Source organism: Rana temporaria, chromosome 11, assembly GCF_905171775.1.
Source record: "Rana temporaria chromosome 11, aRanTem1.1, whole genome shotgun sequence".
NCBI lineage: Eukaryota > Metazoa > Chordata > Amphibia > Anura > Ranidae > Rana > Rana temporaria.
In genome coordinates, this window is record NC_053499.1 from 58,865,764 (window position 1) to 58,892,157 (window position 26,394).

Below are 26,394 nucleotides of genomic sequence, written 5' to 3' on the forward strand. Positions count from 1 at the left end.
ATCAGGTACCTGCTACCCCTCCCCCCGCTCCTCAAAAGCCGGGGAACGAGTCCTTAAAGCGGAACTTCCCCTTCTGGGTGGAGGAAAATATTTTATTTGACGAAATTAACACCATTTTAGTCTATTAAAATACGACTAGAACAAACAATTCAGATCACTAAAATACGACTAAAACTAAAAAAAGACTAAAGACTGTGACTAAATTGAAATTTTGATGTAAAAATGAACACTGATTATATATCACTATGGCTAAATCTGTGTCTGTAGTGCATGTTCAAACCTTAATACCATAAACAATAAACATATTATTCTATTTTTACTCCAGAAGTATATCATTCAATTTAACTAAACACATTTGATTTTAGTCTACTAAAATTTACTGGAGATTTTAGTTGACTAAAATACAACTAAAATGGCATTTTAGTTAAAAGACTATTACCTAGATTCAGGTACGCCGCCGCAACTTTAAGGCGGCGTATAGTATTTACGCTACGCCGCCTTAAGTCAGAGAGGCAAGTACTGTATTCACAAAGTACTTGCCTCCTAACTTACGGCGGCGTAGCGTAAATGTGGCCGGCGTAAGCGCGCCCAATTCAAATGAGGATGGGGGGGCGTGTTTTATGTTAATTACTCGTGACCGACGTGATTGAAGTTTTTTTACGAACGGCGCATGCACCATCCGTGTACATATCCCAGTGTGCATTGCTCCAAAGTACGCCGCAAGGATGCATTGGTTTCGACATGAACGTAAATTACGTCCAGCCCCATTCACGGACGACTTACGCAAACAACGTAAAATTTTCAAATTTCGGCGCGGGAACGACGGCCATACTTAACATTGACTACGCCTCCTAGGGGCAGCTTTATCTTTACGCGGCGTATCTCTTATGGAAACGGCGTATCTTTACTGCGACAGGCGCACGTACGTTCGTGAATCGGTGTATCTAGTCATTTACATATTCTACGCCGAACTCAACGGAAGCGCCACCTAGCGGCCAGCCTAAAAATTACACTTTCAGATACGACGGCGTAGGAGACTTACGCCGCTTGTATCTTAGCCTAATTTAAGCGTGTCTGGTTTCCAGAATACGCTTAAATTAACGCCGGCGTAGATTCAGAGTTACGACGGCGTATCTACTGATACGCCGGCGTAACTCGCTATGAATCTGCCTATATGACTAAAACTAAATTGACATTTGATGTCAAAATTATCACTGCTACACACCATGTGACGGAACTGATAAGGTTGCTGCTGACCCAGAGATTGGGTCTACCAGATTGGATGCTTCAACTTGATCCAGACCTCTATCCTAAACTCCTAGGAGAGGGAAAGGAAGTGACTTTCTATAGGACTTCAAAGTGGTGAGAGGCTCCAAAAAAAGTGCGATGGTCAGGTGACCACAATCTTTGAACATATGGGCCCTGATACACAGACATCGGCGCATATTTATGCCGCCGTAGCGTATCTCATATACGCTACGCCGACGTAGCGCAGAGAAGCAAGCACCGAATTTACAAAGCACTTTCCACCAAATCTGCACTGGGTTTCTTAGGCGCAAGTCGTCGTATGCTCAGAATCACATCGGAACGAATGCCTAAGATACGACGGATCACTGCCTATGGCGTGAACGTAACCTACGCCCAGCCATATTCACGTACAACGTAAACAACGTAAAATACGACGGCTTGAGTTCCCTTGTCCATACCTTTGCATGGGTTGTGCCTCATATATGGGGAATAACTTTACGCCGGACGTACGACTTACTCAAACTGCGTATATTATGCGCCGGGCGCAAGTACGTTCGTGAATCGACATATCTCCCTCATTTCCATAGTTGAATAGAAAATCAATGGAAGCGACACATGCGTCCAGCGTAAATATGCGCCCACACTACGCCGGCGTAGGCAAGTTACGTCGGTCGGATGAAGCCTATTTTCAGGCGTATCTAGTTTTGTGGGCACGGAGCACAGATACGACGGCACATATTTGCACTTACGCGGCGTATCTCAAGATATGTCGGCGCAAGTGCTTTGTGAATCCGGGCCATGGTATATTTATTTGCAATACACTCTGGAACTATGCTGGTCCTGCATTTTGTGGATGAAACTACAGCTGTTCTGTACTTAAAATGTCATTAAACCCACATCATAAAAAACTGTCAATGCTTTATTACATTATGTTCATACTCAGTCTCTCCTCTCCTCACACAGAAGTTGTCGGTGAGGAGAGGAGAGCGGATTGCTGCAGACGGCTGGTGATCAGTGAGTATGCGCTGTTTTTTACAGCTTTTTACACACTGATCACCAGCCTAGTGTAAACACACAATGTAAAACACACAAAGTCCCCACACAATGTCCCCAAAACACATGTTCCCACACAGTAAAAACAGCTGTCCCCCACATATGTAACAGTAAAATCATATGTCCCAATGATCATCTGCACACATATGTCCGTGATCACCTGCGCACATCTCTACATGATCATTTGCGTACATTAGTCCGTGATCACACGAACCAATTAGTATATACTTAACGGCATTTTTTTTTCCAAAGACATGTAGCAGAATACATGTTGACTTAAATTTATGACAAAATTCGATTTTAATGGATTTCTTTTAAAATAGAAAGAAGAAAATATTTTTATTTTTTTCCAAATTTCGGCTCTTTTTTCGCTCATATCCCAAAAAATAAAAAACGGAGTCATGAATAAATACCACCAAAAGAAAGCTCTATTTGTGCGAGCAAAATTATAAAAAATTAATTTGGGTACAGTGTAGCATGAACGCGCAATTGTCATTGAAATTGCGAAAGCGCTAAAAGCTGAAAATTGGTCTGGGTAGGAAGGGGACGAAAGTGCCCAGTATTGATGTGGTTAAACAGTGTGTGTTTAGTATAACTTTAAGTAGCGTGATCACCTGTCAAATACCTTTTAGACAGTTACCATTGCTCATTCTGTGTGTTTATGTCCAGGTAATACAATATTTATGCTATTTGTTCTTCAGGCATAATGGATTTGGATCATCTTCTGAGTGAAATTTTACTTAGAAATGATCACAGTGACTTGGATAAAGAACTCCTCAAAGATATTTTACGGTACCTCCATCGAATTGGTCTCATTGTCTGGTATGAGGACATTAAGTCTTTACTTAACACTGTCTTTTTGAAACCATCATTCCTCATAACTGTCTTCAAGGTTTGATTTTATTTTTATTACTATGTCTGTCTAGTGTTAAAGGGTATGTAAAGGAAATAATACAAAAAAAAATAACAAACATGGTATACTTACCTTCACTGTGCAGCTCGTTTTGCACAGAGTGGCCCCGAACCTGGTCTTCTGGGGTCCCTCGACGGCTGTCTCAGCTCCCCCTCGCAAGAACTCATCACCTTCATGCGAGCAAGCTTGCATGGTGATGAGTTCTTTTGCGGGCGCGCTCCTGTGATACAGCCGGCGGCCATAGCCGCTCACTGTATCACTCGGCCCCACTCCCTGGAGCGCCAGGTCATTGGATGTGATTGACAGCAGCGCCAGCCAGCAGCTGCTGCTGTTTACCTTTACAACCCCTTTAATTGTCACCCTTGATCTATCCTGCTCACATAGATAGCTGTTTCTCTAGCTGTTTACTCTGCATGATTCTTAGTCCTTGTGTACTTTGGTGGTAGGGACGAGCTCCGGCGTATTCGCACATTCCACATGCAGAGTCCACCAGGAAGTCGGCACTGCGCTGCGCTAATCACAGGCAGTGAGACATTTCCCAATCTCTGCAGCCGCGCATCGGGACAATGTCTCCCTGCGATTAGCGCAGCACCGTGACGACTTCCTGGCGGGCTCTGCACGTGGACTGTGCGAACACGCCGGAGCTTATCCCTATTTGGTGGTAACCCTGTTACCCATTGTGGATTCCTGTCCACTTTAACCATTAATGTAGGGGATCAGTATAGGTGGAACCGCACCTTCGGTTTATATATTTTATAGCGCTCCTCTTGTGCTGGGCATTTTTGAGGGTCTCTTACCCTTCATTCCCTTACTTCATTTAATGACTGGCCAGTCTTCTCTACTTGTGCCTATACCCTCTTTCCTCTAAACGACTTTATCTAGCAGATGTGTACTACATATACATGTGAGCAGCGCTATTCTTCCCTTTCTTATCTATAACACTCCGATGGACAGTAGACAGTGACAACATAACATGTAACCACCAATCAATACAGTTCAATTAAGGGGAGTAAAATACTGTTTGTCCCAAAAATGCTTTACCGATCAAGGAAGTCTGATGACTCAAATGTAAGCAAAAGGCTTACCTCAGTCGGCTGATTATCAGAAATTCCCGGATCGTCTCAAGCTCCTAATTTTGGATTATCAGGGTCACCTGTAAATCCCCTCCTGGCTAGCTTGTAACCTGGAATTTTATAGATAGGCAACTCCTATCCTCATATTGATTAGTGGTTCCAAATTAATAATAACTACTGCAGTAGGGAACAGACACAAAAGATACACTCCACATCTTTCCAAATAACTGTTCTGCTTTATTATAACGCAATTGAAGGTTTTTATACACATGATTACGTAGGTATCACATTAATGTTACAATTGTACATTTATGGTAACAAGGGGCGTAACATAGGCAGACTAATTCTAATCAGAACTCGAAAGAATACAAACATGTAATGAAAACATTAATAGTGCCCTGTGCACAGTGAGGGCAGTGTGCAATACATACAAAATAGAATACAATTATATACAGAACTTACAAATTTCCTTTACATACTTGTTTTCTTTAAAGTATAACACGTTATTTTTATTCTAATACTACCTCATGCTCTTTAATGCCTTGTATTTTGTTACTTTATTCTATTCCAGATGCTGGTTAGGCATGACCTTGCCAAACAACTAGAGAGAATACCAGCTGAAGTTCTAGTTTCAGAAAGATCCTTTAAGCGTGATGTTCTGAAATGGCAAGAAATGCTACGCTCCAAGGCCATGCTTCGCTTGCAAGCTATTAAGGTCCTTGTTAAACACCAGCTAGAGAATCTCCCTCTGAGGGACACAAAGGATCTCTTCCATGATTTGTTGGGAAATTTGAGAGAAGATGGTAAGTTGATAAGTCTCTTAGTCCACTTCCAGATCTGTATGCCTGTAAGAAACATAAAGGACCTCAACCCAAGAGCCCAAGAATTTGTACCTGGGAATCCATGGTCTGTAAGAAGTTCGTCAAAGGAGATGTGCTATCTTTTTCCAACATATCTCAACACCTTGAAGGAAGTTACTGAACGGTGGGGTGGAGATCACAGTGAGGACATATATGTTAGAGTTTACTTTTCTCCACAAATTCCAGAAGGATTTTTTCAAAGGTATAATTCTAAACACCTATTACTGCTTACTGGTACTAAATTGTAATGTAGATTTCTTTTGAGCAGTAGTCTTTTTGCATAGCTTTTGCTAACTGCTTATTATCACTGCTAATGTTGCATCATTTGTGGCCATGTTTAAAATCTAGCTTTAGCATGCTTTGTCATGTTGCAGATGACTGTTGATATCAATTCATTAAGCAGAAAAGCTTTGAACTCTAGTATTAATGCATATAAATATGAATTATGACTACCTAGTTTAGTAAATTTACTTTTCAGACTCATGGTGAAATCGTGCTCCTTCTACACTACCCATTGGGTGGAAAAAGGCAGCTTTCTTCTAGTAAACAATGGAAAACCACTGGTGATCAAAGAGAATAACCAGAGAGCCGACAGTTACCTTGAGATTCGAAGTCGAAGACCCAAAAAACTCAATGGTAAGTTCCAATGTTAAGTTATTTCTATTCTGAAATGTATTGATTAAAAAGTAATAGTTTTCAGATCTGACTGTGCATAGGTCCACAAAAGGCATCAGGGATAACCTTGATGCATCTTTGGACAGGAGTTATTGGCATAGTTAAAAATATTATTTTGATATCTAACTTAAAGTTCATATTAACCACAGATCTATTGGAAATGAGATCATTACCAAGTACACTAGTTATATGAGCTTCTTGAACATCTTATTGCAAAACCATGGGCATTTTTATGGCGTTGCATCCCCTCTCCCTTTCTGGCTATAACCTATCTTCTGCGAAAGTTATCCACAAGATTTTGGAGGAATTTGTGTAGATTTAGCCAGAAGTGCATTTTAAGGTCAAATTCTTACATTGGGCTAAAAGACCTGGCTCACATTTGTGTTGCAATCTTGAGTCCTCCACACCAAACTTATCGTACCATAACTTTATGGACCTGGCTTTGTGCAGAGTCATGTCAAAACACAAAAGGGCCTTAAGGTTAGAAATCACAATTGTCTAAATATCTATGCACTGTATGTTGAAGAATTAACCATGCCCTTTACTGTAAATTCCTGAACCCAACAATTTGGAGGGGGTGTCCACATACATTTTGACATACAGTATACCTGTACTTTTATTTTTTAACAATCGGAATGTTACTTATTATTTGAAAACAATGTACAATAACAGCAAATATCAGGGTGGTATATCCTTTATGCCCACAGCAGTACATAGTCACGGTAGTGAATGGTAGAGTTGAGAATGGGTAAAAAAAATTAAAAGGTAGGTCCAAAAGAATAAAAGGCCAATAATCAGACAAAACCCAAATTAAGTGGTAGTGGTCAGCAGCATTGGCAATGCACCATATAAGGGGGAAAAGGCACTATTACTTGTCCCCCAAATCCTATCTTCTTAATGCAATTCCTGGTAGTATAAGTCAGTTTATTCATAGGCAGTACAACATAAATTGAATTCTCCTACAAAACCACGGTAGGAGGTGTTCTCCACTTACATAGCGTTTTTTTTTTTTGCATAGTACAAAAAGTAGTAGATCAACAGTTTGGTTCAGTAAGGCCCCTGTACTTTGATTTGTGTACAATTTGAGTATCTCTTATCAACAACAGAGGGTAAAAGACCTGGTGGACATTGGAGTCACTGTAACAAAAAAGCTGTCCCATTGTTTTACCTGCTCTGGGTTAAACACACATACATTAAAAGGATTGCTTTCTTTCTATATTGAAAATTTGGATGCAGTCCTGATGCTTACAGAAGTTTGGTTGCTTTCTAAATCCAATACTGCAATTATTACAAATATGTATATGACTTACAAATATCAGTTATTTTATGATTGCCTTAAGCCTATCTGGACAGTTTTCAAAATTGATGATTACATCCTTCCTCTATTTTTGTACGCAGGACATTTATTGTATGACTCATTAACTTCAGCAAGGAAGCCCGGACAATTGTCCTAAGTTTGGCACTGGTAGTGCACTGCCTATTTACACTGATGATCAGTGCCCTGATTACATACCTAGATGTCCTCTGGGAGGAAATGCTGCCGATCAGCTCTCCTCTCCTCACACTCTGTCAGTGTGAGGCGAGGAGCGCCAATTACCGACATCTCTGTGTTTACATGTGACTGGCTGTGATTAGACACAGCCGATCACATGGTTAAAGAGCCGTGGCTCTTTACAGAGATTGGGGTCGCGCCGTGTCCTAGCATCACAGTCCGATCGGCACGCTGCGCTCCCCCACGGTCGAGCGAGAGCGCCCGTTTTGGGCGCCGTCATATGACAGCCATTCAGAACTAGAGCCATACAGCCCTGTCGTCATTTGACGGTGGACAGGCAGCAAGTGGTTAATGACACAATGGGGGGAGATTTACTAAAATTGGTGCGCAAAGAATCTAAAGCAGTGGTGCATAATAACCAATCAGCACAATAACACCTAGAAACCAATTGGCTACTATGCACCGCTGCACCAGTTTTAGTACATCTCCACCAAGTGTGTACATGCCTGGGTATGGAGCAACATATGTCTGAATTCTCTAAAACCACCAGTCAGGGCTCCCTTAAAAGTCCCCAACCTGTGAAAATGTTTCCTAGTATACTTACTACTGTAACCTACCTAATATGGTGACTGGTTTAATTCTGACAAGCCAAACCTTTTTTGCTGAGCAATACCTTTTGAGGAGATGTTTCTTAAAAAGTGGGCTCTTCCCATTGTGGACCCAGAAATTTCTTGGTTTAACAAAACATTGGGTATTCTTGTAAAGGACATTCCAATGTTTAAGGATTCAATTGACAAGAGACTGGAACCCCTTTCCAAGTCCCTTTTATATCTGGCAGGCCTTGCACCGAAACCCTTCATTGCCGTCATGTCCATTTGGAAAACCTTGGGGGTTAGAGACCAAGGATATGACTAGGGCACCTGAAATGATCCTCAATGATCTTTCAATTTTGCAACAAATAGAACTCATTCCTGTTGCCCTATACTACTGTGTAAGTGGGCTTGTGGATAATGTATGTCTATTATCCAGAATGAGTCTGTACATATATGGAGAACTCTTTGGCCTGAATGTTTGTCTGCTCAGCAACAAGCAAATAATGCCTACTGCTTATGCCTTTCGATGGAGAATGTCTTTTTCATTTCTCGCTGGACAACTTTATGTCACTAGGGGGAAAGAGTACCCTTTTGCCCCTTAAAAAAAGAACTCTGATGCCACGTACACACAATCTGGCTTTTGCCCAGCCAAATCACTTCAGAATTATGACAGAATTCCATCGGAAAAATATAGAACATGTTCTATATCTTTTCACGTTTATAACATTTTTTATTGTTGTTTGCATATATAAAGTACAAAGAGTAGTACACCAACGTGCGTAAACATAACATAATACATACACAAGCATACATTCCCCCCCCCCCCCACCTCTGTATCATTATGATTAAGTGAAAAGGCCTCTTAAATTCCAAATTGTCTTCCCTCATGTCCACCGTCCCCCCCACCACCCCTCCAACCCTCGCCCACCCATCCACCCTCCCATCACACCATGGACCGGTTTTTTAAGTTAATTTGCTTCATTAGATTGATCCTCCCCATAAAGGGATGTCCGATAGCGGGTTAAAGTATATATTAAATTTGAAAGACATCATCTTCTTATATAGAACATCCTGTTATGTCTAGCCAAGGTTTCCACATCCTCACAAACTTTCTATAATTGCCCTGTCTGGTGAGTGTCACTCTCTCGCTCCAGATCATTGTGTTTATGGTTTCAACCCAAAATTTGACAGTGGGTGGAGTCTGGGCCTGCCACATCCACGCAATTAACTTCCTTGCCTGGAAGAGGCATCTCAGCACCACCTCAAGGGCACCAGCAGGCACTCTATCCTCCTCGATACTGCCTAGTAGGCATGTCTTAGACTCAACTTCCAAATTCGTTTTAAAAGTTTTATTTATTATGTCTATCACCTCCTCCCAGTATCTGAATAGCTTAGGGCATTTCCACATCATGTGGATAAGATTGCCTGTCGCTCTGCACCTTGGACATTCGTCAGTACTTCTCCACCCAAGATTGAACATTCTCCTGGGGGTATAGTATACTCTATGCAAGAGGAATAAGTGTGATACTATCTGAGATGGAGAGATCGAAACCAATACCCCCCTCCTCAAGATCGCGCTCCTCTGTTCCGTGGTCATTTGCCCTAAGTCTCTCTCCCACCCTATCCTGCTCTTAATGGGGCCTGCCCTACTTATTGTTTTAGCTCCTATTCTGGAATACAATTCGGAGATCAGGCCTTTAGTTGTTTTTGAAGAGGTTATTTTCAGGAGGGTAGGGGCCGAGGACCATACAATGGGTTGTGACCCAAACTGGGCTTGGATGCCGTGCCGGATCTGGAGGTATCTGTAAAATGTTTTATTTGCTATATTGAATTCCTGTCGCAAGTCTGCAAAGGACATGTTCTATATCTAAAGTCTGATGGAATTCATTTGAATTTCGCGTGTGGGGCTACACACGATCAGAAAATCCGACTTTTTCCATCGGAAATTCCGATCGTGTGTACGGGGCATAAGCCTCAAGCTGGAAAACCTCTTCTGAATTTTAAAAGAGTTAATTTTGTTTCCTCTAAGACCAAGGCCAAGTCTAGGATGCAGCTCCATTGTAAACCTTGGATGCCCAAATCTTCCAGTCATTTTCACAATGAGGGGATGCCCCCATTTCTTTAGCTTTTGCAAGCACTTGAACTAAAAGCACCTCAGATGCATTGTTAAAGGGCATAGTATCCAGAAAAAGAAAGGTTTTGAGTGAAACCTATTCACAGTTTCCAAGCCAAAAATTGACATTTGCCCCATTATGAATTTAAAAGCGATCAATTATTTTACTTCATTGCAAAAATTTGAATAGACATTGAGTAGACCCAGGTCAGTCATCACTTTCCTCATCTCCTGAGATTTTTAGGACTCTGTGTACATCAAAGATGCTTACTTGATTCACTGGAAACATGGGTACATACAATGCTACCTGCATTTTGCTTTGGGCACACAACACTATTAGTTTCAAACTAGAAGTGTTGTGTGCCCAAAGCAAAATGCAGGTAGTAGTTTGTATTCCTTTTGTTTGTGCGCCACACCTGCAGTATTTACCAGTCTCTGGATACACCAATTTTCCTGACACCCAGGACTTAGTTGCCTCTATCTTGGTGATTCACAAATCCAGCCCTGGAATCAGGAAAATACTTTGTTCCACTGGTCTGGAAGATTCTCTCCAGGGATAACAGCCTAACAGGCTAGGGAGGAGTCCTATACAGCCTCCTGGAACAAAGGACCAGGTCACCAGAGGAAGCTTTTTTCCTGATCAACATACTGGAGCTATGGGTGATTTGGTTACCCATTCTATGCTGCACTTTTTTGCTGCAAGGTCATCCAAACTGGATTCAGTCAGACATTGGCACAGCAGTGGCATACAGGGCCGATCCTAGGCAGGGTGCACAGGGTGCTTTGCACCCAGGCGCCTGCAGAAGTGGGGGCGTCGAAGTGCCAGAGTTCTCCCCTCCCTCCTTCTCTCCTTGTTTGTGTCCGTCCAGAATTAGTGTTCTGAAAATAGGTGTGTGTCCATCCAGAACTGATGTGTGAGCATAGGGCAGCCCGTCCAGCCTGGCAGTGCTCGGGGGAGGGGCCGCTCCTCTTTCTGACACGAGGGTTCTAGTTTTCAGTGGCTGCTGAGTGCTGATGTGCAGGAATGAATTCCTCACACTGGGAGTCTTGGATCCCGCACTGTCTCCACCAACTCCAGTTGGAATGCCTCACCCTCCTATCTCTATCTCGGGTAGCACAGAGACAGAACTGGGTGAGTCACAGTGTTCAGTGTGCTGTGTGCAGGAGGATGGCATCCCCAGCATCCCTTTACATGTGCTCTGGGCTGCCCCTGCTCTAGATGTTTTATGGTATGATAGATTGCATAGGATACACAGCCCCTGCCCATTCCTGTGCCTCAGTAGTGCAGCTACAGATGTGATGTATAATGAGATGTACCAAGAGGTATCAGACTGACAGTGCTGGGGCGCTGGTGGTAAATGGGGAGGAGTTAGTAAAATGACCATGCCCATGTGGGGCACCAGAAATATTTCTGCACCCAGGCGCATGTGACCCTAGGATCAGCCCTGGTGGCATACATCATACATTAGGGAGGAACTACGAGTTTTGCGACTGAAAGGGAAGCCAATCCGATTCTACTTGGTTGGAACAGCACTACAGCATTGTCTGCCATGCACCTTCCAGGCATAAAAAATTGGCAGACCAGCTACCTCAGTCACTCCATTGCTCTTCTGAAGCTCCCGCCTCATCTGCTCTATAAGATCTAGGAAGAAAGGTGTAGCAGTGATTCTCATTGTACCAAACTGGCCCAGGTGAATGTGGTACTCAGACCTCATCAAATTCCTGGCAGACTCCTAATGGGCTCTTTCACTGCTTCATAATCTGGCATTGACAGCTTGGCTGTTAGACACCAGGTCCTAAGGGATTGTAGTCTATCCGATTCGCTTAATCCTATGCTTTTAAAAGCAAGGAAAACCACCTACCATCAAGCTGTTTAAGTTTATCTCTTGCCTACATCTTCTTTTAGACTTGACTGTCATCATTTTCATCATTCCAGAAAGTCACCTTAAGGGACCTGCCTTTTGTTCCACCACTTCTAGGTGGCTCAGACAGCTTACTGTTGAAGCCTATGGACTTAAAGATTAGGTTCTACCTTTTCCTGTCAAAGTACACTCCACCAAATTAGTAAGGGCTTTTCAACATCAGGCTTCTGTTTCACAGATATGCAAGTCTGCTACATGGTCATCGGTTCAGGTGTTCTCTAAGTTTGACAAGGGGAATGTTCAAGCCCCATCTGATGCCAGCTTCATTCATAATGTCCTTCAAGCTACTATTTGAGCTGCAAGCAGATCCCTTACTAACAACTTTTTGTTTTTTGCCAGTGTCCAATTCAGCTACAGGCAGCATTATAATTCACACGTCTCAGAATTCTTTCTGGCTCTGTGTACCTTAGTGAAGATTTACATAAGTAAATTTACGGTTAGTCAAAAATCCTAATTTCATTACTATTTACATGCAGATTTTGGACCTCTCTGGGATTTTAAATTAACAATCCTTTCCATTATGGAGAAGCTTTGCAAGGAGTGGCCTGGACTTTTTTACTACATCCGGACCCCTTGTAGGACGGTGGGATGTCCGGAAGAGTTTGAATGGCCGGATATTGAGGGTCCTGGCTCAGTCTTTGACATGTATGTATTGTTTCATGGATAAAAATGTTTTCACAGCTAGTAAGAATTGCTATTATGGAGTGAAAGAGGGCCTGTCCTTACAGAGTCAGTCCACCAACAAGTCAAATTAAATTACCGTATATGTGTCTCCTGGCTACTTTCATTTTTATAATATTACAGGAAGGTGATTCTGCTTGCAGTGCCTTGAAAAAGTATTCACACCCCTTGAAATTTTCCACATTTTGTCATATTATAACCAAAAACATAAATGTATCTTATTGGGGATTTTATGTGATAGACCAACACAGAGGGGCACATAATTGTGAAGTGGAAGTAAAAGGATAAATGCTTTTAATTTTTATTTTTTTTTACAAATAAACATCTGAAAAGTGTGGTGTGCATTTGTATTCAGCCCCCCTGAGTCAATGCTTTGTAGAACCTCCTTTCGCTGCAATTACAGCTGCAAGTCTTTTTGGGGATGTCTCTACCAGCTTTGCACATCTAGAGAGTGATAATTTTGCCCATTCTTCTTTGCAAAATAACTCAAGCTCTGTCAGATTTGATGGAGAGCGTCTGTGAACAGCAAAATTGTCATTTTTTTCTAACCACAGATTCTCAATTGGATTTAGGTCTGGACTTTGACTGGGCCATTCTAACACATGAATATGCTTTAATCTAAATCATTCCATTGTAGCTATGTCTGTATATTTAAGGTCGTTGTCTTCTATTGGCTAAACAAAAATGCCTGAAGCTGTAAAACGCTTGTAATACGCTTCTAAAATGTTTTAAAAAGCTGCAAAAAAAAAAGCTTAAAAAAACGCCCAAAAACGCGTGAATGGAGCCTGATCGTTTGTCAATAGAAGCAATGGGTGCTGGATGATTTTTTTGATATTTTTTTTTAACATTTGTTTAATTTGGACTGGACTTTATTTTTAACTGTTGACAGTGTTGCGCTTTACCACATAAAATGTATATCATATATTTTTGGGGGTTGTTAAATATAACTAAAGTCAAAACTTTCTTTTAGATTTGGAGAAAATAAGGAGAGGTTAGAGTCCCTGTCAGGTTTTTATTGCTATCTGTGTCCATGTTATGATGGCCATATACACTTAAATAAATATGAAATCTTTTTTATTTAATCTCTCCCAACAGAAATAATTAATCTATAGTCAACCACTTTGATAGCTATGACATATAGGGAAGTTTTTCACCATACAATCTCATAATCTGAACAATTGAATTATGATTGAATTCATGAACAAAGCATATCAGTGCTGCAGTTCAATTCAACACGATTAATAATTTTTCACCTTGGCCGATTTACTCAGTTTGACTGAATCCGATTTAAAAGGAACCTACATTTATTTGACTGGATGTTATGCCTATTCAATTTTAGCACTTTGATTGAATTGCACATTGATCAGATAATAAAATCAAAGGGCCAGATTCAGGTAGACTTATCAGTAGATACGCCGTTGTAAGTCGGAATCCCCGCCGTCGTATATATTTAAGCGTATTCTCAAGCTGAGAGACGCTTAAATATTGCTAAGATACGATCGGCGTAAGTCTCCAACGCCATCGTATCTTAACTGCATATTTACACTGGCCGCTAGGGGCGTGTACGCTGATTTACGCCTAGAATATGTAAATCAGCTAGATACGCCTATTCACGAACGTACGCCCGGCCGTCGCAGTAAAGATACGCCGTTTACGTAAGGGGTTTTCAGGCGTAAAGATAAACCACCAAAAAGATGGCGCAGCCAATGTTAAGTATGGACGTCGGAACCGTGTCAAATTTTACGCCGTTTGCGTAACTCGTCCGTGAATGGGGCTGGCCGTAATTTACGTTCAATGTCGAAAGCATTGACAATTTGCCAACGTCACTTGGAGCATGCGCACTGGGATACGTCCACGGACGGCGCATGCGCCGTTCGATCGAAACGTCATTTACGCTGGGTCACACTTAATATACATAAAACACGCCCACAGCTTCAACATTTGAATTAGGCGGGCTTACGCTGGCCCTAATACGCTACGCCGCCGTAACTTAGGCGGCAAAATTTTTGAGAACACCATACTCACCTCTCAAAGTTACGGCAGCATAGCGTATAGGAGATACGCTACGCCCGCCTAAAGGTATGTGAATCTAGCCCAAAGTATGTATGGCCACCAGTAAGGACTTTCATGCTGTCTAATTGTCTTGATCACCGTCTCTGGAAACGAAGGTGATTGTAAATCCTAGTTGCCACCAGAACATGAATAGGGAGAAAGTCTTACAATGTGGACAGTTGTTCCCCTGACAACTGTCTAAGAGGGTACTTTCCTCATATTGAAAAGGTATCCTCTCCTTTACTGTTGATGGCAAAAACAAGCTCTAAAAAAAGGACAGGATTGTTAACCCTCCTCTAATCTTAACCAGAATAAAAAAAAAAGGGGGTTTACTTTAAATATACTTTAACCCAGCCTAAAACTCAAAATCCTTAATATTGGTTAATGTGGTTGCTAAGCCACTCTAACTTGTATACACCATCAGCACTGCCTCCTATTGTAGTATCCCCCTCTGTGTGTGATTCATAAAAATAAATGCTGCAAATACCTAATTTCACTGCTGAGATTGTGATCACATGACTGGCCAGCTTTCTCCTATTCTCCTCTGAGAGATGCAGTGGGCGGGGCTGAGATTCCTCTGCTGATGTCAGTCTGGAGGGGAGGAAGAGCGGAGGAGAGAGCTGGCTGGTCATGTGATCACAATCTCAGCTCTTAAATGAGGTATTTACAGTATTTATATTTATAAATCATTCACAGAGGGGGACACTGCAATAGGAGGCAGTGCTGATGGTGTATACAGGTTAGTGTTATGAAAGCAGCAGTAGGGGGGCGAGGGGCGAGAGCAGATAGCAGGCTGCTGATGACAGAGGCATGGAAACTGACCACGGTGTCTGGTCTCAGCAGCCATGATACACCGTGGTCAGTTAAGAGAGGGTTGGGGAGAAACTGGCAGGACCAGTCAGGTTTTTTAGGTGTTACAGGGGGCCAAATGACACAGGACAAGCACTGTGTCATATAAAATGCTTTAAAGGATCAGGATCCATTTTTTGGGGGTTAATAAATGCTTTAAGTTTTTTTTTTTTTTTTTTGTAAATTATGTTACAAATGTATTCTTTTTAACTATTAAAGGAATAAAGATGACTTTAAAACATGTGAGGCCTGCTGCAACACAGTCAAGATGGAGCTACTTCTACCAAAAGGTAAATGCTGGGTCTGGGAAACATTCATACTTCTGAAGCTTGTCATATCCATTAGGATAAGGTTCTCATGTAAGGCCTCGTACACATGGCCGAGGAACTGGACGTGCCAAACACATCGAATTCCTCAGCCAGTTCAGCCCTGAAGCCGCCGAGGAGCTCGGCGGGACGAGAGCTCCCATAGAACAACGAGGAAATAGAGAACATGTTCTCTATTTCCTCGTCGGCTTCCTCGGCCGAAAGTGTACACACGACCAGTTTCCTCGGCAGAATTCAGCCAGAAACTCGGTCGGAAGCTGAATTCTGCCGAGGAAACTGGTCGTGTGTACGGGGCCTCAGACAACATCTAACACAGCTGCTCATTTGACCACATTTATTATCATGTCAGCTTGATATCAGATTTGATCAACATACCTTATGAGCTGTCCATGCTTTGTTCTCACTTTGGTATCAGACACATGCCAAACAATCTGGCTGATAATCGACACAGGTAGGTAGATTTACTAAAGGCAAATAAACTGTGTACTGCATGTGCGTTTTCTCTAGTCTTGATGTGAGGGGAACATCTCCAACGAGGGGAAGCTCTGCTGATTTATATTATTCAATACAAGCAAAAATGCTGTTATTTAATTTCCTTGCATGCGATTGAGTATATGTGTATGGGAATATTATCCGATCCTGACATGCATTTCCTAGAGCTCTATGGGTAGATAACAGCTAATGCAAACGTCGGGTTATGATTAGTTTTTTTGTTCACAAATGGAGAACCGATATTACGCAATGAAAATTGTAGAATACTGGAGTATTTTTCGCTTGTTGCCTCTTCTATGATACTAGACCTCAGGTTCTGAAGATTAGAACTCTGCTCATTAATTTTTGATTCTGCTGAATAGTAGCATGTAAATATGTCCAGGGCATCCATCTCAAATTTTGGGGCCCCTTACACAGCTTTAGGCAGGGCGCCCTGGAGCACGGCCCTCCTCTCTCTTGCCGCGAGATGATAAGCGGGGGCGGTGTAACGAAGGTGTCATCTCTTCTCTCTCCTGCCGCGAGTTGCTAAAGGTGGGTGGGGGGGGGGGGGGTTGGGTCAGACGGAAAAAAAAATATGTAATGCCTGTACCCCCCTGATGGCGGCCCTGAATATGTCTGTTATACAGAGAGCTACACAAGTTAGAAAACCAGACACTGATTTTTAAATCAGTTGTTTGGTCACCATTAATGTGTATTAGGGATAAGTGAAACAAAGTTATACATTTCTCTGAAATTGTAGGAAAAAAATTGGAAATTTTGGTGAGGTTTTGCCATTTTGGGATTTAACCTAAAGTGATATTAAAGTCTTGTGTTTTTTGTTTTTTTTATAAATATGTTATACTTATCTGCTCTGTTGCAGTTGGTTTTGCACAGAGCAACCTGGATCCTCCTCTTCTCTGTCCCTCTCCTGTGCTCCTGGCACCTCCCACCTGCTGAGTTCCCCCAGGCTTTCTCTGAAGCAACGGCTCTGCGTGTCCAGACACACACAAAGCCGTGCCTCAGCCCCACCCCCTCCCTCTCCCCATTGGCCCACTGGTGTGATTGACAGTGGCTCCTGATGCTGCTTCAGCCAATGAGGAGTGAGAGTCCCTGTAGAGCCGAGGCTCTAATGCTGGATCAAGATGGGGCTCTGGTAAGTATTAGGGGGGCTGGGGGAGCTTTTGCACATATGATGCATGAAGGTAAAAAACCTTGAGCCTTTAGACCACTAAGGCTGGGTTCACACACGTGTGGTGCAAATTGAAGCTCTGTTTTCACAGCTAATTGACAAAGTAGTTGTTCAGCACTTCAGGTCAGTTTTTAATCAGGTCAGGTTTTTTTTTTTCACAAGAAAAATCAGGTCAGGTTTACATCAGGATCAGGTCACGATTTTTTTCTGTTGGCATGTGCAATTCAGAAGCATTCATATAGAAGTCAATGGGCCTGAAATCGCACTTAAGCCGGACCGCACTGCTCAGAAAACTGTCAGGACTCTTTTTCAATTTGCATTGAATCCGCACTTCAGCTGCACCAGACATACACTATATTAACAAAAATATATTGACGCCTGCCTTTACACGCACATGAACGTGATTGCATCTCAGTCTTAGTCCGTAGGGTTCAATATTTAGTTGGCCCACCCTTTGCAGCTATAACAGCTTCAACTCCTCTGGGAAGGCTGTCCACAAGGTTTTGGAGTGTATCTATAGGAATGTTTGACCATTCTTCCAGAAGCGCATTTGTGAGGTCAGGCACCAATGTGGACAAGAAGCTCTGGCTCGCAGTCTGCACACTAATTCATCCCAGAGGTGTTCAATCGGGTTGAGGTCAGGACTTTGTGTAGGCCAGTCAAGTTCATGGACCCCAAACTGCTCATCCATGTCTTTATGGACCTTGCTTTGTGCACTGGTCCAAATCATTTGGCGGAGGGGGGATTTATGGTGTGGGGTTACTTTTCAGGGGTAGGGGTTGGGATTGGCCCCTTTGTTCCAGTGAAGGGAACTCTTAATGCGTCAGCATACCAAGACATTTTGGACAGTTTCATGCTCCAAAGTGAGTGGTAACAGTTTGGGGATGGCCCCTTCCAGTACCAATATGACTGTGCACCAGTGCACAAAGAAAGGTCCATAAAGACATGGATGAGCGAGTCCCAACTTCAGTGCCTGACCTCACAGATGAGCTTCTGGAAGAAGGTCAAACATTCCCATAGACACACTCTTAAACCTTGTTGACAGCCTTTCCAGAAGAGTTGAAGCTGTTATAAATGCAAAGGGTGGGCCTACTCAATATTGAACACTACGGTCTAAGACTGAGATGCCATTAAAGCGGGAGTTCACCCATAAAACAATTTTTCCCCTTAGATGGATGCTCGTTTTGTCTAGGGGAATCGGCTAGTTGTTTTAAAATATGAGCTGTACTTACCGTTTTCGAGATGCATCTTCTTCCGTCGCTTCCGGGTATGGGTCTTCGGGAGCGGGCGTTCCTTCTTGATTGACAGTCTTCCGAGAGGCTTCCGACGGTCGCATCCATCGCGTCACTAGTAGCCGAAAGAAGCCGAACGTCGGTGTGGCTCTATACTGCGCCTGCGCACCGACGTTCGGCTTCTTTCGGAAAATCGTGACGCGATGGATGCGACCGTCGGAAGCCTCTCGGAAGACTGTCAATCAAAATAGGAACGCCCAGTCCCGCAGCCCATACCCGGAAGCGGCGGAGAAGATGCATCTCATAAACGGTAAGTACAGCTCATATTTTAAAACAACTAGCCGATTCCCCTAGACAAAACGAGCATCCATCTAAGGGGAAAAAGTGTTATGTACGGGTGAACCCCCGCTTTAAAGCATATCTGCGTATAAAGGCAGGAGTCTCAATACTTTTGGTAAGATAGTATGTGAACAGGCACAAATATAAGCAATGTTCAATCACATGTCATGTGAATTGAATGCGGTTCAAAACGCATACAATTCGCATATGTGTGAACCTAGCCTAACACAAGATGAAAGGGAGTGACCTGCTCCTCCATATTTGTTTTGCTCCCGACATCTGAACAGAACAGCAGGGAAGTAAAGTAAAAGTGAGTATTTTGTTGCTGGACAGGAAGGACATTAAAGCAGACCTGTTGCTCACCCCTGCATGGGCTAAGCAAACATTTGCTTTAAGGGGGCAGTCTATACAAATATATATATATATATATATATATATATATATATATATAATATATTTCCGTTTTGTTGGTGTCTAGAGACTGCAATGTGATTTAAATGACTGTCCTGGACCAGTTATTGTGGCAAAAATTGGTTCCTTATTAGCTTATATTGTCACACAAAGAGAAATAAAAGTAAAAAAAAAAAATTACTACCGTACACAAAAAAGCAATCAAATACAGAAAATAAGGAAAGAAAAAAACTAAACAAATATAAAGAACACTAAATTAAATACACGATACTACTCTAAATACACATACAATAAAAAAGAAAAAAAAAAAGAAAACACACCTTCTAAATAAAGAGATGATTTTTATTTTTACTTACTAGTGGTGAAATAAATGTTGCTATAATCACTCCTCTAGGTGTCTATTCTGTACTTCACACAATTCTTTTGTGACAAAATAGTTGGAGTGGTCAGGTAACTCAATGGACATGGGATGCAGAGTGTTGTCACGCACTGTGGAATTTTTTATTTTATTACTGACATTTTCTTCACTGTCTTTACACAGCTTCCAGTCAGGCAAACGACTCTCATGTACCACCGAGTATCCATATCACCAATTATGGGGAAGCCTCCATTGTATCTTACTAGTAATGTGAAGAAAACTGATTACAACATTCCTATAAACCAGGTCAGTGAATTTTGAAACATAAAAGAATCAAATATATGAAAAGCATACAGTCAGGTCCATAAATATTGGGACATCGACACAATTTGTTTGGCTACATACACCACCACAATGGAATTGAAATGAAACGAGATGTCCTTTAACTGCAGACTTTCAGCTTTCAAGGAGTTGTAAACAAAAACATTTCCACGTCTTCTGGGGTCCCTCGGCGGCTGTCTCTGGTCCTCCCCGCATGAACTACACACGTTCATGCGAGAGAGCTTGCATTGTGTATAGTCCTTGCGGCGCGCTCCTGTGATACAGCGAGCGGCCATAGCCGCTCGCTGTATCACACGGCCCCACCCCTCGGGGCGCGCTGCGTTACTGGATGTGATTGACAGCAGCGCCAGCCAACTAGACCACAGAGCAATGGAAGAAGGTGGTCTGATGAATCACATTTTCTTTTACATCATGTGGATGGCTGGGCAATATACAATTGTATTTTGGGCCAACTCCTTCCATGTATTTCTTAACTCTCCCACTTGTTGAGGAATATATTGGCTACATTTGGGGCATACCTTGCACCCATGGCTCGGCCTTCACTTCACTATAAAATTGTTGTTTATGCAAAAAATTGGTTACCCATGGTGGTCTATCCCGAATTAACTGTTTTTGGTCTGTTTTCAGGTAAAGCCTCGTACACATGACCAAGAAACTCGACGGGCGAAACACATGGTTTTCCTCGTCGAGTTTCTTGTTAGGCTGTCAAGGAACTCGACAAGCCAATTTTCTCCATTCCCGTCAAGGAAATAGAGAACATGCTCTCTTTTTGGCTCGTCGAGTTTCTCGACAGTTTCCTCAACGAAAATGTACACACGACCGGTTTCCTCGGCAAAAAAATATCTCCCAGCAAGTTTCTTGCTGGTTTTTGCCGAGAAACTCGGTCGTGTGTACGAGGCCTAAGAGTGTGTATTCAAAGTCCATGTCACAGCTTTAAGGACATCACTGTGCCTAATGTTGGTGTATAGTGATTCTACTTCTATTGTGACAAGTAGGCACAAAGCTGTGTCTTCTATCTTGTTTAGTATATTTATAAGATCCCCACTGTGTTTGAGATAAGAGGGGCTTTACTTGCTAAAGGCTTCAAAAATACATCCAGAAGTTCCCGTAATCTACTGAACAAATAATCTATTCCACTTATAATTGGTCTACCAGGTGGATTATGCTGTTTGCTGTTTTTTTGGGGGGCTTTAAGTATTATGAACCTACTTTAATTTTTATTAATATCTTTTTTTGGCCCCTTTGTCTACTAAACATTTCAGTTGTTTTTTTAAATTATTACTTAATTATTTTTTAATTTTGGACATTTTCGCATTATAGTCCTCTTTATTGAGGCCAACGATACCCCCTCCTTTGTTCGCTGGGCAAATAGCAATATGCTTTCTCTTCTCTAGGGATTTTATATCTTTTGATATATTATCCCATTTCTCCCCTTTATAATCTTGAAATTCTTAATATCCTGCTCCGCCATATTTCTTAATACTTCAATGCAATGGTAGTTCTGTTTATTACGGTTAAATGTGGATACCACAGCATACCTTAAAGGGGTTGTAAACCTTTGTGTTTTTTCACCTTAATGCATCCTATGCATTAAGGTGAAAAAACACCTTGCAGTGTCCGGCCTCCCGTTTTACTTACCTAAGCCCCGAATTTCCGTGGGCGCGATCCCAGTTTGGCTCTCTCCACGGCTGCTCGGGTCTTTATTATAGATAGATGGATAGATTGATAGCAGTGCAGCCATTGGCTCCCGCTGCTGTCAATCAAATCCAATGACATGGCCGCCGTGGGGCGGGGCCGAGTCAAGTCATACTCTCGGCGGCTATGGATGCCAAGTGTATGACACAGGAGCGTGCCGGCAAGGTAACTTCCTTGGGAGAGACCTTACCAGTGGGGGTTAGCTATTGCGGGGAGGAGTCGTGAGAACCGCCATGGGACACCAGAAGAGGACAATGGGGGCCACTCTGTGCAAAACGAACTGCACAGTGGAGGTAAGTATAACATGTTTGTTATTAAAAAAACAAAAACAGAATATTTACAACCACTTTAAGAGGTCTGGTGACATCCATGCCTCGAAGAGTCAGGTGGGTCAGGCCTGTTTTGGCAAAAAGTGTTACCTAATTAATATTAGGTGGGTGGTCATAAAGTTGTGGTGGGTTGGTGGTTATAATGGTTACGCACGCACACACTATGGAGGATAAAGTGACAGGTTCTTTTCAAAGGCCGCCATCTCACCTGTTCCCCAGCAATCTGTGCCTGTGCTGGAGATGTGGGTCTAATCCCTGGTTAAACTCAGTGTAGCTCAGTTTTACAGCTTAGACATGGTTAATAAACTGCTCCCCTCCCCATGTGTCAATGTTCAGACCTGACATTTGACAGCTTAAGTTCAAGCCCTGCATCCTGGATGTTGGGGGCAAAGGTCACATGTTCCCCCATACCCAGAAGTACCAGGTATTTTTGAGGGCTTCAACAGACAAATAAAGTATCTGGGAAACACTCTGAAGAAGAGTATCAGTGGAAGTGAGATGGTTTATTTATTCAATCAAAGAATGCCACCTAAAGAACCATGTGTGAAAAACTAAGCACATACTTATTGCTCAGTCAGCATACATACCATCAATGTTTCCAAATGGCAGAAGCCTCCTCCAGCGTGTCCAGCAGCTCAGACATTGCCTACATTACTGTTACCAGTCAATAACCTATTTATATATAAAGCATATGACTGTCGTGACAGGACTAGGACTCATAATGGGCTTTGTGTTCCAGCTCTAACACTTATGCCCTGTACACACGACCGGTTTTCCAGTCGGAATAGACTCTGACGGTTTTTCCGTCTAAATTTCGCTCAAGCTGTCTTGCATACACACGGTCACACCAAATTCCGACTGCCAAGAACGTGGTGACGTACAACACTACGACAAGCTGCAAAAAATTAAGTTCAATGCTTCCGAGCATGTGTCGGCTTAATTCTGAGCATGCTTGGTTTTTAGTACGTCGGAATTGCATCCAGACGAACGGAAATTCCAATAGAATTTTTTTTCATCTGAAAAATTGAGAACATGTTCTCTATCTAATTCTGACAGAAAAAGTCAGATGGGGCACAATGAAAAGCTTCCGTCTGACTTTTTCCGTCGGAAATTCCTCTCGTGTGTACAAAGCATAAGGCAGGCAAGTGTAATTCAGTTCCTGAGCATTAAGAATAGGGTCCATCTTCCAAACCAGCAGTTCTCTCTGCACCCATAGTTCATTTTTTAAACAGTGTACCAAAAAGAAAAAAAGTATCAACATTTATTTAATAAAAAATGCTATACTGACATTTTCTTCTCTAATATTTTATTTTATTTTATATTTACAGGACACATGGAAAAAAGAATACAAGAATTAATTATCCAAGTGGAATCATGCACTGTAATTAAAATGTTCTTAAATAAACAATTTACAATAAAAATACTTATTTCCATGTTATTGGATATAATAATTTCACATACACAAGCAACATACATTAAGTAAAAATACAAAAATATAGATATAAAATATAATATAATATATACCTTTATTTAAAAACTTGTGAGCTTAACTTGCTCCTCTCACATTCCATGAACAGACCCACTCTGTGAAATCACCCAATATGGTAAGACTCCCTAACGCTTTTTCAGTAAACTATGGCAAAGGCTGATGTACAAAGTGCACTGATCCAAGCCAATTAATTATATATATATATATATATATATATATATATATATATATATATGATATTTGTTTGCCTGCCATGAATTACTGCAGATTACTTATCCTGTAAACTGCATGTCTTTGCTCTGCTTGACTGAATAAGCGATGCAGTTTTACCTTTCGGGTGATGTCACGCATGTGGGTGCGTCCATTCTTGCCACTCTACTACCCATACATACTGACCAGCAGAAGTATACTGTGCAAAATGAAAGGCCATGCATTAACATCATCTGAAAAGCGAACCCAAAGTAGTGAATATATCTAAAACAGCAATTTACTTATTGAAGCATAATCTCCTGTTATCCAGGTATGCATTGGCTATACTGTACTGGCTGCTGCTAATTAAGTATACTTTGATGGAATGAGCATATGAAGTTAAAATGTACTTGTGTAAGCTGAAGTGTAAATATATCAATGGTTGTGGATTAGGCAGATTTATGATTAGATTTATGGTCCAAGGAATGTACAAAGGACAATGGGACATTCATTTGGATTTAGGTGGGAACAATTCATCATTAGTATATGTAGCTGTGAAATGCTTCACAACAGAAGTAACGGTAATGAGCTAAAAGAGGTTTGTTATGTTTCTTTAAACTATTTAAAGTTTTAATTAGGAAGCATAACATTTTTTCACCCAAAAAACTTAAAACAATATAGCAGTCACGATATAAATCGTTGATCGCGGTCATTGCTAGTAAAAAAATAATAATACAAATGTCATAAATCTATTCCTTATGTTGTAGATGCTATAACCTTTGCACAAACCAATCAATATACACTTATTGCGATTTTATTTTACCAAAAAAATGTAGAAGAATACAACTTTTTTGTTTATAGTGCAAAAAATAAAAACCGCAGAGGTGATCAAATACCACCAAAAGAAATCTCTATTTGTGGGAAAAAAAGGATGTCAATTTGGTTTAGGTGCAACGTCACACGGCCGTGCAATTGTCAATTAAAGCGACGCAATGCCGAATCGCAAAAAATAGCCCGGTCATTGAGAAGCCAATTGTTTTGGGGCCGAAGTGGTTAAAGGAAAAGTATGCCCAAAACTATTTTCGTCACACTTCTCCTGTAAATCAGAGGACTGTAAAGTCCGCTGTCGACTGACGTTACAGCTGGTCCAGGCTGTGCAGGGATCCCATCAATAATGTCAGGAATCTGCCCAGATCCCTGACTGGCAGCTGGATCAGCCTCTAAGCGCACCGCTGAAAGCCTGAGGAAGCTGACCCCACCTCCTCCGAAGCCTGGCACTCCAGTGAGCACTGGAGGAGCAGAGAGGAGAGCTGGTGACTGACAGAAACTGCCTCTGCACACTGAAGGCCCGATAACTGAGCAATCAGTGGTCTTTGATCACTCAGTTCTTGGTATGGAGGTGGTGGAGGACAGATTGAGCATCAGAACAATGCTGCATCTACATAGGTAAGTATAAATGTTTTTTTTTTTCTTATAGAATCGCACACTTCTCTTTTAAGGAGATATTCACTTTTTTATAAATATATAATAATATTTTTTGTCTTGCTGTCTGTAATATTAAGAAGATGATCCTGTATGAAGAAACAATCTGTCCACTGAAAAATTCCGTGAGCCACAAACAATCACATGCAGACATTCATGTTTCACAATCCTTTCCTAAACTGGGATTGTGGCCATGGGTCTACTTCTGCATTCACTAGTGAGAATGGGGAGAAAACATGACATTTCCAGAATAGGTGTTAGGCCTCGTACACACGACCGAGGAACTTGACGGGCGAAACACATTGTTTTCCTCGTCGAGTTCCTTGTTAGGCTGTCGAGGAACTCGACAAGGCAAGTTTCTCCATTCCCGTCGAGGAAAAAGAAGACATGCTCTCTTTTTGGCTCGACGGGATCCTCGACAGTTTCCTCGTCGAAAAATGTACACACGACCGGTTTCCTCGGCAAATAAAAAATCCCAGCAAGTTTCTTGCTGTTTTTTGCCGAGAAACTCGGTCGTGTGTACGAGGCCTTACCCTGACTTTATTTCCTGTCATTGAGCAAAATTTCAAAGCCCCCATTCAACCTATATATATATTGGGGAGGTGTTCTGCAATTCATTCCCAATACGCAGTTCTATAACTGTACCCAAAAAGTCTCATTGCTAATAAACACAAATATGACCAGTTTGGATTTGCAGTTCCTACCATGCTCGGACTATGAAGTCAATGCAAATATATGCAATTCAGCATTTCCTGTCAATGCAAATATATGCAATTCAGCATTTCCTGGATTGACCCCTTTTTGGAATAAATGCAGAGATAGATACTGAACACTTCATTAGAATCCACACATATAAACACTACTTACTAGCAAATGTGTGCATGAATTATTTCACTGTAATCCCCTCATGTGCTACGAGACACATATGATAGATCCAATCATCCATCGTTAAAGAGAAAAATTACATAATTGAGATAAGGAGACTATCGAGTTATGTTATCCAATAGGATAACTTTTT

The 26,394-nt window shown here is 41.7% G+C and overlaps 1 protein-coding gene across 1 annotated transcript in view; it reads left to right on the plus strand.

The window, feature by feature from the left end:
- LOC120917369 (leucine-rich repeat serine/threonine-protein kinase 2-like) overlaps window positions 1-23,626 on the plus strand; it is a 36,331-nt gene extending 12,705 nt beyond the window's left edge. The window contains exons 5-11 of the mRNA XM_040328615.1: window positions 3,003-3,193; window positions 4,859-5,349; window positions 5,626-5,783; window positions 12,419-12,587; window positions 15,744-15,814; window positions 20,034-20,156; window positions 23,545-23,626. Of these exons, the coding sequence (XP_040184549.1) occupies window positions 3,003-3,193; window positions 4,859-5,349; window positions 5,626-5,783; window positions 12,419-12,587; window positions 15,744-15,814; window positions 20,034-20,116 (1,163 nt within the window). The 3' untranslated portion in view covers window positions 20,117-20,156; window positions 23,545-23,626. The remainder of the gene's footprint in view (window positions 1-3,002; window positions 3,194-4,858; window positions 5,350-5,625; window positions 5,784-12,418; window positions 12,588-15,743; window positions 15,815-20,033; window positions 20,157-23,544) is intronic.
- The last annotated feature ends 2,768 nt before the right edge of the window (window positions 23,627-26,394 follow it).